At 38.5% G+C, this 14372-nt stretch overlaps 5 protein-coding genes across 10 annotated transcripts; all 5 read right to left on the bottom strand.

Moving 5' to 3' along the window:
- Nucleotides 1–1151: 1151 nt before the first annotated feature.
- LOC108819537 (cytochrome P450 71B2) lies at nucleotides 1152–2998 on the bottom strand. The gene is made up of 2 exons (XM_018592593.2): nucleotides 2011–2998; nucleotides 1152–1924 (listed from the first exon to the last, which is right to left on the bottom strand). The coding sequence occupies exons 1-2, from the start codon at nucleotides 2911–2913 to the stop codon at nucleotides 1313–1315; spliced, it is 1515 nt and encodes a 504-aa protein (XP_018448095.1). The 5' UTR covers nucleotides 2914–2998; the 3' UTR covers nucleotides 1152–1312.
- Nucleotides 2999–4011: 1013 nt separating this feature from the next.
- LOC108819325 (proteasome subunit beta type-5-B) lies at nucleotides 4012–6284 on the bottom strand. Its single transcript, XM_056991960.1, has 8 exons — nucleotides 6158–6284; nucleotides 5797–5931; nucleotides 5556–5685; nucleotides 5221–5327; nucleotides 4784–4918; nucleotides 4589–4692; nucleotides 4417–4517; nucleotides 4012–4328 (listed from the first exon to the last, which is right to left on the bottom strand). Exons 2-8 carry the CDS (start codon nucleotides 5914–5916, stop codon nucleotides 4201–4203), a joined length of 825 nt encoding a protein of 274 aa, XP_056847940.1. The 5' UTR covers nucleotides 5917–5931; nucleotides 6158–6284; the 3' UTR covers nucleotides 4012–4200.
- Nucleotides 6285–6599: 315 nt separating this feature from the next.
- On the bottom strand, nucleotides 6600–8116 carry LOC108818941 (uncharacterized). Its single transcript, XM_018591902.2, has one exon. It carries the CDS (start codon nucleotides 7814–7816, stop codon nucleotides 6863–6865), a length of 954 nt encoding a protein of 317 aa, XP_018447404.1. The 5' UTR covers nucleotides 7817–8116; the 3' UTR covers nucleotides 6600–6862.
- On the bottom strand, nucleotides 7717–10533 carry LOC108818940 (pentatricopeptide repeat-containing protein At1g13040, mitochondrial-like). Of its 6 annotated transcripts, XM_056991959.1 has the most exons (5): nucleotides 8830–10533; nucleotides 8679–8739; nucleotides 8360–8614; nucleotides 8165–8256; nucleotides 7717–7762 (listed from the first exon to the last, which is right to left on the bottom strand). In XM_056991959.1, the coding sequence occupies exon 1, from the start codon at nucleotides 10400–10402 to the stop codon at nucleotides 8840–8842; it is 1563 nt and encodes a 520-aa protein (XP_056847939.1). In that variant the 5' UTR covers nucleotides 10403–10533; the 3' UTR covers nucleotides 7717–7762; nucleotides 8165–8256; nucleotides 8360–8614; nucleotides 8679–8739; nucleotides 8830–8839. The 6 variants fall into 6 exon arrangements, with proteins under 6 accessions (XP_056847939.1, XP_018447402.1, XP_056847937.1 ...); XM_018591900.2 differs by having other exon boundaries at nucleotides 8679–10533; XM_056991957.1 differs by having other exon boundaries at nucleotides 8360–8739.
- Nucleotides 10534–10937: 404 nt separating this feature from the next.
- On the bottom strand, nucleotides 10938–14247 carry LOC108821491 (protein DETOXIFICATION 31-like). Its single transcript, XM_018594517.2, has 8 exons — nucleotides 13799–14247; nucleotides 12713–13254; nucleotides 12545–12631; nucleotides 12015–12071; nucleotides 11682–11920; nucleotides 11441–11559; nucleotides 11261–11347; nucleotides 10938–11165 (listed from the first exon to the last, which is right to left on the bottom strand). The coding sequence occupies exons 1-8, from the start codon at nucleotides 14156–14158 to the stop codon at nucleotides 11097–11099; spliced, it is 1560 nt and encodes a 519-aa protein (XP_018450019.1). The 5' UTR covers nucleotides 14159–14247; the 3' UTR covers nucleotides 10938–11096.
- Between the last annotated feature and the right edge of the window lie 125 nt (nucleotides 14248–14372).

Here is a 14372-nt window from a genome sequence, read left to right as displayed (position 1 = left end):
TCTGTTAGACTTTGTTTATGTTTGTTTCGGTGGGGACAAAGTAGTCACCGATCGATTGAAAAACTATAGAAGTTTAGGGTATCCCCAGTTGTAAGGATTAGGAGAGTTTCTAGGTATTTAAGAAAATTGGAAATTAATTAAACTAAGAAAAGAGAAAGAGCAAAATTTCTAATTTTATATTTTCTCCGTTTTTAAAAAATAAATTTTTAAGTGTCTTCACATATATTAAGACAACGCATTAGCATGGAGGACGGATCTTTATCGGGATCACCTCAAAGTGGTTGACAGTTGTGACTTGTAAGTCCTAGTTCACTGGAATATTTTATCTTTTTGGAGTCATAAATGTGACAAAAGTCTAATAACTTAACGAGTTATAACAAGTTATCCAACACTCCAAGAGTCGCGTGTTCTGTAGACTTTGTTTATGACTGGTTTATTGGAGAACGGGCACAGATTTATTAGATCGTTGGTCACGAGTCATGACTTCTTTTGTTGCTTACAGGGACGTGTTCGATTAGAATATTCAGTCGTTGTTTTTTTTTCAACGAATATTCAATCGTTGAAGTTTCTTGAGGGTGGGAAAAAAAAAGTTTCTTGAGGGTGGTTGAATTCCTTCTTTGATAAAATGTTATGTCCAAAAAATAAAAAGTTATCTGTCCAAACTATAAAAAGTTATCTGTCCAAACTTCTTGGATAAGATCAAGTCCGAATTTGTTATGTTTTATGTTTTCTGTTTATGGGAGAATACTACTCCATACTAAGAAACTTGAAAATGATTTCAATTCTACCATAAAAAAATATGACACAACAAATAACACAAAACAAAAAAAAATTCAGTAAACATTTTATAAGAAGTGAAACGAGATATAAGTTAGATACTCCAACATTCCACACTTCACATATGATTTACAAGCAATCACCTAAATCTTATCAATATTTTGTCTATTGACATTTTGACACCATGGATATAGTATTATAACTAAATAAAGATACATTTTCAAAAGAAAAAATGAATAATAAAAGAAATGTCACTATCCCCTACAGACCAAGTCATTATTAAGCATTAATATAGATCGATTAGCAGCTGGAAGTTGCAAAATTTATACTAATATAGGAGTGGACACAAACTAGATTTGTAGAAAATTGTAAAATAATAATAATATTTTTTGGATAAATTGTCAAACTTTATTACTTTAGGACAAATTGTTCATCATACATTAAATAATTATTAGATTTTACAGTAATTTTAAATAACTATAGGGTTTTACACAAGCTATATCTCCATGTTGTAGAGCTTCTGTGACTGCGCCCATTAATGGCATTGAAGGGGCACAAGTTGAAGAGGTACTTTCTTGACAATAGTGAGAATCCCAGCTTCCTCCATTTCAATGTCTCCAACTTTCATCCCATCAGGCAGCTTCCAGTCAAAATAGTAAAGCAAGTTCATCAATCCTAGCTCCACAGTAGCAATCCCCATTGCCATCGCAGGACATACCCTTCGACCAGAACCAAATGGTAATAGGTCAAAGTGTTGTCCTCTGAAATCCACAGAACTATCTTCAAACCGCTCAGGGATGAAACCTTCAGGGTCGGTCCAACGCTTGGGGTCACGTCCGATTGTCCATACGTTAACTTGGATTTGTGTTCTGGGAGGAATGTCGTACCCTTGGACTTTGACGTGAGACATTGTTTCCCTTGGGAGTAAAAGTGGAACTGGTGGATGTAGTCTGAGTGTTTCCTTGATTATAAACGTCAAGTAATCAACCTTTCCTAGGTCTTCTTCAGTGATTCTTTCCCTTTTGATCCCTAAGGTAGCTCGGATCTTTTCTTGAGCCTTCTTTATCACGTTAGGGTTTCTAACGAGCTCGGTCATCACCCAAATCATAGTTATGGCGCCTGTATCTACCCCCGCAAGAAATATATCCTGAACATCATCACATAACAAACATACCAGCTTTGAATCAGTGTTACTTGTTACACAAGAAACATGGTTTAACATGAGATTTTTACCATGAGGACCGCCTTAACATTATCAATACTGAGTTTGAAAGAGTCTCCACTTCCTTGTTTATCGATCATATCCAACATCAAGGAAACAATATCCTGATTGTTCCTTCCCTCTGGCTTCAAGTGCTCATCGATCACGTGTTGGTAAAAAGCATCTAGTTCTTCAAAGACTTTGTTGATCTTCTTGTGTCGTTGAAACAACCAGTCCACGAAGCTTCCAAGTGCACCAGGGAAGAAGTCAGAGAAAGTGAAACCCCCTAGAGCTTCCGCTGCTTTGGTAACAAGCTCTTCGATCCTTTCTTGGTCGATAAGGAAGCCGCTCTCGTGGATGTTCTGTCCTAAGGCCACTCTACAGATGATGCTTGCGGCGAGGGAGAAGAAAATTTTGTTTAGATCCACCTGCGCTTGTTCCAAAGCTGATTCAGACACTTTCTTCACCATTAAGTCAGTCTCTTCTTCTCTTATGTACCTGAAAGATTGAACTTTTCTAGGACTGAAAAGCTCGGTGACCACGAGTTTACGCATCTCCCGCCAATACTCACCGTACGGTCCGAAATTGATGTCTTTGAAACCGTAAGAGAGTTTCCCTGTCCCTACCGTCTTTGGTCGGCTACAACATTCCAAGTCATGAGTTTTGAGAACTGCTTCGGCTGCTTCACTCGATGAGATAACAACCACTGGAAGAAAACCGAGACGGAGAAGCATCACTGGTCCGTGTTTGATGGAGAGGTTGTGAAAACATCGGTGAGGCAGTCCTGCAAGATGGTGCAAGTTTCCAATGATTGGAAGCCTTGAAGGGGTCGGAGGAAGATTGAGTTTTGAGTTTGAGTTTGTCATCCTTTTAAGAAAGATCGATGTTAAGAGAGTAAGAAGCGAAACCAATACGAAGCAGAGCAAGATCTCCATTTTTTCTTCTCTTCCTCTGTTATTTTTGTTTTCTTTTGCTTTGTTTCTGGTAGGGATGAACTCGAGTGTTTTGTGTCTATATACCGAACACTATTACGGTATAGTGCAACTTTTGCAATTTTCTTTCTCCAACCACACACGGTGAAACTTGAAAGCAACTGTATTTTAGTGGGATTCTCTCCCTTATGTGACACACTGTATTTGGTGTTGCACTGTTACAGTAAAATACTTTTTTTCCAAAACTATTTATTTAAATGTTGTCTACCTTTTTCTTTTGATCAAAAATATAGTCTACCTATATTTTATGTATTTTATTATTTTATAATTGGATCTGATATTTTAATAGAAGTAAATATGTCATATTTGTTTTGTTATCTTTTATTTTATTTGATATAAAATATTAATTTATATGAAAACAAAAAGAACCAAATGGAAAATACACAACAAAGTTTAACTTAAACACTGAAAATTTAAATTACAAAATTAATTTAAACACTAAAAAATGCATAACGAAGTTTAATTTAAACGCTAAAAAATACATAACAAAGTTTAATTTAAACACTAAAAAATACATAACAAAGTTTAATTTAAACACTGATATTTTAAAAAGTGAATTAGAAATATTATTTGAAGTAATATTAGTTAATATATTTTAGTCATAACATAATAAATATTTTACTAAACAATTAAAAACTAAGAGAGAATCTTGTTTAATACTATAATAACAAAAAAAAAATCTTTTTAATGTAATATTTGGTGTTGTAGATGTTAAAAAAAAAAGTTGGAGAACTAAAAAAAAATCAGTGCTAAAGTCACATTAAAATAGTGTAATTTTGACATTAAAATAGTGATATGGGTTCGAAATGCCGGAATTTGTAAAGTTGTAACAGAAATTTGGTAATTTCTGGAAAAAATCCATTCAAGAATAGTGAACAGTGACAAAAGCATGTGGTCATAACATCACATGCAGTCACTGTCGGAGTGCTTGCCTGTCTTGCTATTAGGGATGCTACGTTCGAATGATGATTTCAAGCAGAAATCAACGGCCGTCACAGTAGACTATTTGAAATAGTTCGGTTCGATTTGGTGGAATGCACATAAAAGCTTGACTAATCAAATTGTGCAAACCAATCACAGGTTCCCCTAATTTCATATGGTTGAAACAGAGCTGCTTCATCTCAACAAACAAAGAGTATGCATTTGCAGATAAAAAGGAGAATCTTATAGTTAAAAACCAAAGTTTATCAAGCTAGAGAGTGAATGACTTGTGAACTAAAAGGGGGCTCATTACTCGGCGGCTGCTTCCTCCATGACCTGTTCCGCAGTGGCTGGCGGCACGGGGTAGTAGTGATAATGCAGCTCCCCAACATCATCTCCTGACAGTTTCGTCCACCCATTTGGTCCCACGTGGTACACTGATCAACATGAGAATAGACAAATGTTATTATTATATGAGTTGAGGAGCATCTTGAAAGTTCGGTATTCACATTTGGGACTACTAACCGCTAGCAACTCCACCACTGGCTCCATCACGGAATGTGGCATGGTAGATTGATCTCCTTGCTAACTCAGATGCTTCTTCAACTGACATATCGAATTTGTACCTAGATGATAGAAGCAAAGATTAGAATCTGGGAAAATGAGATGAACATGTTGTTGGGGGTATTGATTTTACCCGCTGTCAAGTACACCATAAGCGTATGGTGAACCAGAACCGACTGAAAACCTGTCTCCCTTGAGTCTTCCTCCTTCGTTGTCCACATAGTATAGTCCAGGACCCTATATCCAATGAGGAGTTAGAATGTTTTTTTTATCTGGGTGAGTTGATTTAAAAGGAGAAATTAAAGATATTAAGTTTGACTTCACTGACAGTTTCATCCCATCCAGCAATCATCGTGCCGACTGAAAGTCCCATTCCACGGTATGAGTAGAGCATGTTTGCGAGAAGCTTTGAAGCTCCGGAAACAGAGATTCTCCTCTTGTTTGCCAGTTCATGTAGACGGCACTTGGATAGACAAAAAAAAAATATCACGAGATCAGCCATAGTTTCAACAAAGGTAAATGACGTATATTACTTACAAAAATGTTTGGTTGACAGAACAAGGATGCTAATGCTACTAACTATCTTGCAGAAAATGCATGCATTAGAATCATATGATATAAGGGTCACCATAACACAAACCAAAACCTTTCTACTCAGTTAATACAGACAGTGAAGTCTTTGACAACGCAACAGCACTCCCCATATCAACAGAAAGTAACAGATCTAGGCATCAGTACAGACAGAAAAGAAAGCGAGCTAGATACCTTAATTCCAAGGTTTCTGTGCCAAAATTGACAGTCAGCAGCTCCTCCAGCCATCGTCCCAAGCATATAAGGATTGATCTCAATAATCTTCTTCACAGATTGTGACGCTAAACAGAGAAAAAAAACAATACAAAACATCAGCAGCAATAATACAAACGCTTCCTTTCAAATACTGTCTCTCAATCATTAACAAGCAGAACGGAGACTAAAAATTTGTTTTAACAATCCAGCACAAAACTAAACCAACTTAATCTCCATCCTAAATGTTTCTACCACAGTCAACTACATCGAAAGGAGGAATCTTTTTTCACAGCTATGAGAGAAAGAGAACATACAGATATATCCACCCATGCTAGCACGAGAATCAGCAGCGACCATGACACCTTCCTTGAAGATAAAAGCGAGTGTGGTTGTTCCTTTCGCTGGCTTCACCATCTGTACAGCCTCTTTCTGAAACCCATCGAACTGAAACCCCACACACCCAAATCCAAATCCAAAATCCAAAATCAATCACACACACACACACTGCTTTAGCGGATGAAATCCAAAAAGAGGTTTAATGAATCAAAAACTCACATCAGTAGTGCGGGGAAGATCAAAGGAGGGCACAGTAGAAAACCCATCAAGCGTATCATCGCTCGATCCGAATCCAATCGTAGGCATGGAGGTCTCGAACCCACTTGTATCAAGCTTCATCTTTTTTTTTAAACCCTACAGAGTCATCGAAAACACTCTCAATTGATAAAATTATAAACGCTCAAGCTAATCTAGCATGAATTAAACCAAACCCAGATGTCAAGCAACGAGCTTTTCCTCTCAATAACTCAAATCAGATCTAGCACGAGATACATGTATAGTGTATGTATAACTAAACCTTCGTCGTTGTTAACAATCGAGGTTAACGGTTCTAGAGCTCGATCGAGGATCGGAAACGTACCTTACTGAAGAGAAGTAATCAAATCGAGCCAAAGGGTTCCGAGAGAGAAGAAGAGGAAGAAGTTGTTCTAAGTGAAACGAAGACGAGAAAAAAAGTTGTAGAATCGTTTCTTGAGCTCCGGGCAAACTACAGAGAAGTCATATATGGGCCTATACTAGGCCATTAAACATGGGCTGTTAACTACTAGTTGGGCCTATCTTTTTTTCTTCTTACAATTTGGGCCTGAAACTGTCTCTGGACTAAACAATAATGTCAGTCAAAGTTTAAACTTAACTGTATTGTCTGTTGACAAAATGTTAATCAAAGCAAACGGTATTGCAATGATTTTTCAAGGAAAAGAAGTTTGTAATATTGATCCTTTTCTTCTCGTGTAACGTTTATAAAGGCAAGGACTTTATTCGAACATGTAGGTATCACTTCAACAGAAAAGTAAGACAATTACTAAGGGAAGGTTTATGTTTTTATTTTTCTAAAAAAAGAAAGCTGCATCAGTAGTTAGATTCAAACTAAATACAATTTTGGATCAATACTGTTATTCAAGAATCAAGATACAAGATCAATTGCATTTTTCCTTTGCAAAATTTTTGTTTTATTTCTAAATGTAGCAGAAAACATACAAAACAATACAAAAGTATATATTTGCATATGTACTAATCATCAAATGCATCAAACAAAAATTTAAGTAGTATACTCAGTTGCAAACCGCTAGCGTTTTGTAACGCATCTTCTTGCTCGCATGTACCCTGAAGGAGGGTTCTTCAACGAGATGCTGCAACGGGTGTGCAGCCAATAAGAGTATCTCATTAACGACCCAACGTTCGAGCGAGCGTGAAACGTTCCTCTCAGGTTCAACAACACAGGACCTGTTCCGAGCTGCAGCTGCAACTCCTGGCTCTGAATCGTTTGTATCGGGACCTTGCTGCTCACGAGATGGAAGCTCGTGAACATAGACATTCCCTTTGGAACAATGAATGGCTCGATGCGCTCGGCAGCGATAAGCGTGTTGTAAAAGTAGAGCTCGAACATGATGTAGCTGAAGTCGACATTGCTTTTCTTGCTTGGGTTTGTGAAATTTACCACAACCGCGAGATCTCCGTTTAGGACGTAGCCCATTTCGAGATTCGCGGTGTTTAGGTTTGCTGCTGCGATGTCGAAGTAGGGTGTGTGTGGACGGTTGCTGAGGTAGACGAGGAGGAGGATGAGGCCGGAGAGAATCAGGATGACCAAGAGAATTGCACAGCAGACTGTAGCCGGTAGTTTCATGGGTTTGGTCATCTTTGGACCTGGTTGGTGGTGCGTTGGTCGTGTTGGAGCGGTCCTCCATGGAGTTGGCTCAGGTCCATAGCCACCATGGTGTGGAGGTCGTTGCTGATCTTCAGGGCTCGATAGCAATGGCCTACCAGGGTTTGGAGTATGGCGTGGTGGTAACGGTTCTTCTGGCCTCAGCGGCATGGGTCTTGAGGAAGGCGGTTCATGGATAAGTTCAGGTGGCTCAGTCTGGTGGCGACCTCGAGTCTTTATTTTAGGCCCTGATGGAGCAACTGGATGAGTCTGCGGGTTCTGGTGGTGGTCCGGATAGGTCCATGAGCTAGAGGGATGTTGATCCTGCGAGGAAAACTGAACGAAATGAGGGTTGGTTTCATAGTGGTGATGAGACATTGAAGAATCAATTAAATGAGAAAAAAAGAGTTGTGTGATGATAGCAAGTGAAGGGAAATTTTAAATGTTTCTAAATGATAGAGAGAGAGAATGATAACTTGATGAGAAGTTCAAGTAGGATTCTTGTGCAAAAGGAAACTGACACAAGGAAGCAAGTAATCTTTTCCGCTCTAATAAAAATCAAATCAAGCAAACGAAACTATAAACATCATCTCTTTTTTCTCAACTCAATTGTTTGAAAAAGAAATACATAAATACAAAGGCTCTGTTCGCTTTATTTTTGTCACAATACCAAAAATATTCAGTTGGGTTCTTGGAGAAAGAAAAAGATAAGAGGAAAGAGCTTACTTGGTTCCCAATTATGGTAAAGATTAATCGCCATTTTTGGAATGTTAACGTGCTCTCTTCTTTCTCTTTCTGCGCTTGCAAGGGGCTTAGTTCTGCATCATAAACATGAAAAATAAAAGATTTGACCCACTTTGAAACAAAGTCCTGAGAAACTGAACAATGAAACACAACTACTGAGATAAAGTCTGAGCTAACCTTTTGGATTTCAACCTTTTGAGATGCAGCTTCTCGAGGCAAAATAGATCGATTGCGTCTAAAGCTCTAAACATATCAAGATTCAAAACCTCAAGCTTGATGCGCCGATACATAAAAAAGGCAACTCCTATTCTCAGTCCAATGATCAGTCCTCAATGTAATATTTCTAAGTAATAGATTTCAACTGAGTGGGTGTTTTGTTCCATAGTCTGACCCATAAACGATGATCTTTCAGGAGTATTAGTGCCAAGTCATCTGCAACGAAGATAAGGATGCAAACTCAACCATAGATTCATTTGTGTAGAAAAAGGAATTGAACCTGTTTAAGTTTCTTGTTTCTCTCCAAGGAGCAGCATGCATCAGTAGAGGCTTAAATGGTTCTGTATCAGCATTCCATGCCACCATACTTTGACTAAGATGGCATTTTCTCAAAAGAGAAAAAAAGGTTGACAATTTTAAAGGTGTATAACCTTAATATGCCTAGTACGCATCAGCACTGACTGAGTCTGAACAGCTAGCCTTAATGAGTGTATCAGACACATCTCTATCAAGGGTGAAACCTTTCTCCATCATCTGATCCCAAATCTTGTAGGCAGCTGATAGTTTATTTTCCCGGACGAGTCCTCCAATAATGAACTTGAAAGTTAACTCATCAGGAAAGCATTCCTTACTCTGCATGTCCTTAAACAATTTCAACGCTTCAGTCACTCTACAAGACCTGCAGAGGCCACTTATAAGGGCGTTGTATGAAACAGCATCCGGTGTAATTCCGTGCTCAATCATGTCACTGAAAACACCATAAGCCTTGTCAAGATTTCCGGATTTACACAAATGGTCCAGAACCGTTGTGTAAAATATCCTATCTGGTGACAGACCTAACTCCGTCATCTGATCAAGAAGCTTCTTCGCAACACTAGAGTTGCCTTCCCTAAGAAAAGCCTTGATAAGACTCGTGTACGTGACCACATTCGTCGATATCCCCTTCTGTCTCATTTCCTCAAAGAGCTTGTAAGCCTTGCTAGTCTTTGACGCCCTGCAGAATGTTTCAATCAGAGTACTGTAGGAGACAACATCGCATAAACCTCTAGGCTCCATCTCTTTTACCATGAAGTTATAGCACTTATCTACATGAACAACCCTGCAGTGCCGCTTAAGCAACTGGTTATAACTATAAACATCAGGCTGTATCCCACTTCTAACCATCTCCCCCATCACCCCTTCCGCTTTCTTCAACATGTTGTTATCATAATAAAAATTCAACAGCACATTATACGTAACGAGATCCGGCTCACACCCACTCTTACTCATAAACGATTTCAAAGCCTCCGCCTTTTCTACCCTACCCGCTCTACAAAACCCGCTGATCAACGCATTGTAAACCACCGTACTAAGCTTAACTCTCGCACTCTTGATCTCATCAGCCACCAGCTCATAAGCCAAGTCAACTCTCCGAGCGTGACACAACCCAACAACAAGTGCTGCACAAGCTTTATTATCCGGATTAACCCCACTACGAATCATCTCATTCCAAATCTCAACTGCCTCAGTGACCTTACCAGCTCTAAACAACCCATTAATAAGTATAGTATAAGATACAACATCTGGTTCTCTACCTCTCCGAACCATACAAAAGAATGTCTGAACAGCAAAACCTACTTTTCTCTCTCTACACAACAGATCTAAGTAAATGTTAAACGCCCATATATCTGGTATGTATCCGAGGGCTTCCATGTCCCTCAGAAGAGCGTCAATGAGATCAAAGTTTTTAACTTTACATAAACCCGAGATAAACCTCGAGTAAGTGAAGGGGATTAAGGAGAAGCCCATTGGCGTCATGTCCTTATACAATGCTTCAGCAAGCTCGAATCTGGAGTCCTTGACAAGAACACCGATGAAACGGTTGTAATCACAGGAGAAAACTCGGTAGCTTGAGTGACGCATTTCGTCGAACACCTGAACTGCGTTGTCGATCATACCCGACTTCACGAGGCATGCGATGCGCGAGCGGTATGCAAGGCGTACTGCGCCCAGCGTCTGATGCATATCAGAGCTCGACGCATATGTTCATATCAGATCGACGACGACGACGACGACGACGGCTAGTGGTGGTGCTGAGCTTAAGCGAGAGAGGGAAGAATGGGAAGACGAAAACTCCAAAGGCTTTACTTAAACTGGGCTTAAACGGGGGTTTTAAAAAAGGCCCATTATGTTATCATAAATCTTTGCTGAAACCTTCTCTGCGAGTTAGAGTGTTAGAGTGTCCTTAATCGTTTCTCGCTTCGCTTGCCTTAATTGGGGGTTTTAATCCCATATGTTTATAGAGATGTCACCTTGAACATAAAGTTGGTGGGAAAAGCTCACCTGTGAATATAAATATAATCGGCTAAAACAATGACCCGTGACACTTATCAATGATGAATCTTTCAGGAATTATTCTGAATTGTGTAGATACTTGGTATGGAACTCCAGCCACTGAAGTTTCTCAATTATACTAATGGCTGATCAGCAAGATTTTATCTTGGATCTTGAGGTAAGTATACTCCACACCCTTATTAATAATTCTGTATTAAGATTCCAATTCTCGAAATTCAAAATGTTTATTGATTAAAAAGGCTCTTACATTACAACTTATTAAAATCTTAGAGAAAGAGTGAATATCAAGACTTTTTTTTGGTTCGGACACGAAAATGTAACGTGCAGATCTTCTTAACATATGTCTTAAAATAAAACTATATAGTTAGTTCAAAAGAGTCTCTTTCTCTGTTACTCCTCCCCATTCTCGTATCCTCTCTTCCGCCATTGCAGCCTGAAAACATATATACATCAATCACTCAAAAAACTAGAACAATTAATGGTAAGTGAGAACTTGTGTAACAAGTCTTAGTGTTTTAGGTTCATCACCTCTTTGGCCCAGTTGGTTGTGCATATCATCCAAGTCAAAATTATCGACTGAACAAAAGTTCCAGTCATCATCCCCCACCAAATACCCTAATCATAAAAGTTTCCATAACATCAAAAACTATGGTCTCTCGTCTCATTTATAATAGGGTTTTATAGATAAACGATTTGGAATTTCATTACCATTACGCCATATTCCAACTTAAATCCTAGCAGAAGACCAAATGGGATTCCAAACAAGTAATAGCAAGCTATGTTCACATACGCAACAGCTGCTTGCCATCCAGCTCCCACAGCCACTCCTACGTTATCATACGTAATTGAGTTTTATCCACAATAGTAGTAGTATATATATATAGTAGTCAAGAAAATAGATATTACCAAAATAAAAAGTATGTGATTAGGGGGTGATTAGGGGTTTTACCAGACAAAACAGGCTGAACATTGTTAATGACAATGCAGAAGGCAAGCATTGGTGTGAGTTCTCTAACCATATTTCTAACTACTTCATCTTCCACAAACAGAACTGGGTACTCGTCTCGGAAGAAGAGTAAGACCGCCGCTATAAGCATCCCGATGGCTGTCGATACTATCACCGCCACGACTAGAGAGAATTTGGCCGTTCGTGGGTGGTTAGCCCCAAGCTCATTTGACACTCTCACACTGCCAGAACAGGAAAAGCATATCATTATATAGCTTGGTACGTGTGAGATGTGTAGAATTTGTAAAGATTTTGTTTAAACTCGCGGAGATTTACCTTACTGCCGCGTTTATCCCAACTGAAACCATAACTGCCCATCCCAAAATGTTCATGCTTCATTTTATTTACAAATAATTAGAGAGTAATCTGTAATGAAATACTGAATATTGGGAATATATGTAAATATGTATAACTTAAGTGTGTTTGAGTTATTTACAGATTTTTATTAGGTTTTAGACCTATGATATAAGGCAAAGCCTCCCAACGTTATTGAATAAGAAACTCTATAGGTTTCTTGACATGAAATACTTAAATTTCTTCTTCGTTTTAATAAATCCCTCATGTAAGCAAAATTAGATTAAGAAAATGTGTGAAATAAAATATTTATATAGATTATTGGACTAAATTGGCCACAAAAGACAAAACAAAAAGACTACAACCCACGTCAGGTCTACTCTTTTTAGAGAATCTTTATGATGATTCAAACAAATGAATAAAACAAAACAGATCAGTAAACCTTAATTAATGTCGTGAAGAGATGATATAATGTAAGAGATGCGTTTATGTAAAAGGACAAATAATTTTACCAAATGGAGAGTGCAGCCACGGAGACTTCAGCATTCTTCAAATATCCAGCAAACAACAGGAGTGCCATGAAATACCAAACCTCCAAACTACAAAACGTAAATAAATTATGAGTTGTGTGGGATCAAGTGATATATAACCGGGAAAAAAAGAAACGGTTTGAAACTTACCAAATCATGACAGCAGAAGCCAGAGACAATTTAACAAAACCCCACAAATTGTGAAAAGCTTCCCACGTGAATCCTGACCAAGCCTCTCCACAAGTCCCACCAAAAATATACACGAGCTGCGCCACAACGATGAACCACCACGATGTGTTAAGCACGAAAGCTAAACCGGGAAGTCCCCAGTGGAACTTAGACATGACTAGCCACGTGAGGAGCGTGTGGATCACAAGAGCCACACCAGAGATCCCTGCCATGACCATGATCTTGCTTTGCGACTGCAAAAACTTAGCGGTCGGGTAATTTATGGCGTAGGCGAAGATCTGTGGGATCATGAAGATGGAGAAAAGCCCGGCCATGGCCGAGATTGTAGCGGTTTGGCCTATGAATGTTAGGATCGGAGCCGCGAAAATATAGAGTAGTGAAAGCATGAGAGCCGTTGCGCTTAGAATCACCCACGAGCGTTGCAAGTAAACGCCGAGCAATGATGCTTGTCCTGCTCCAAACGCTTGTCCGCATAGCGTTTCCAACGCGCTTCCCATTCCAAGCTAGTCGCGTTCGCAATTTACCATACAAACATACCCGTAAGAATTTTAAAAATTATGTTAACTACATACTATTAATATAACCAAAATACCAAATAACACCTCAAGTGTTTTTAAGTGCGTTTACTACAAAATTTGATGATTTTATTTAGATTCACATGTTTGTCACTGTAAACCTTATATAGATAACTTTAATAAATACTCTAGAGTGATCTAGATTCAAAAAATAATTTGTCATTTGGTTTACGATATTGTTTATACATAAATAAATAGCCGTAAGAATTTTAAAATTGTTAACATGTTTGTTATCTTAAATTTGATATAACTAGTCTTGTTTGATTCAAAAATTAATATGTAGTTTGGTTTCAAATAGTCAATACCTTTAAACCAAAAGAAAAGTCTATACCTAAGGCATAAATTTTATATCAATGCTAATCAAACCGCAAGTTCATTGAAACAATCACAATATTCGAATATTTCAGCTAATAATTAATAGTCTTTAGTTTCTTTATTGGTTCTCTAATGTGCAAAAGATTTGCATGCATACCATGATACCGAAGGAGAAACCAGCGATGACTGAGTTCTCGATGGAGACAGCGGCGAGAGCGATGGTGCTAATATGTCCGGCGAAAACCTGAGTGATGGCTCCGAGAGAGAACTGGGCCATTGATGTGAAAATAGCCGGGCCGGCTAGCTTCCATAGCTTCTTAGACTCAATTCTAAACTCTCTGACAAAGTCTCCAACGTTGGAGATGGGCGGGATATCAACGGCGGTAGAGCAGAAGGAGACAAGAGAAGATGCTGTGCTGCCAACTCCTAAATAATCCATCAACGCTTTCTGGGTCGTTGGGTCAAGGTCCTCCGTGGAAGACAGAAACGGATCCATGAAACTATTATCTTTCTCCATTCTTGTCCGATCAAGAAAGAGAGAAAGATAGTGTTAAGAGGTAAGGGAGATATTGCGAATCTTGCAATGTTATGGATCAATAATTATATAGACACTGTTAAAAGATTATTTATTGTACGAGTTTTTGGAAGAGTGGTAAAAGACACCAGTTAATATTGACTTAGCGTTCCATAGAATATATATATTATATGACTGAGTCTGTCCAGTTTGTATA

Source organism: Raphanus sativus, chromosome 8 (assembly GCF_000801105.2).
Source record: "Raphanus sativus cultivar WK10039 chromosome 8, ASM80110v3, whole genome shotgun sequence".
Classification (NCBI taxonomy): Eukaryota; Viridiplantae; Streptophyta; class Magnoliopsida; order Brassicales; family Brassicaceae; genus Raphanus; species Raphanus sativus.
Note: the sequence above shows the minus strand (reverse complement) of the source record. Positions and strands in the feature narration are given on the sequence as shown.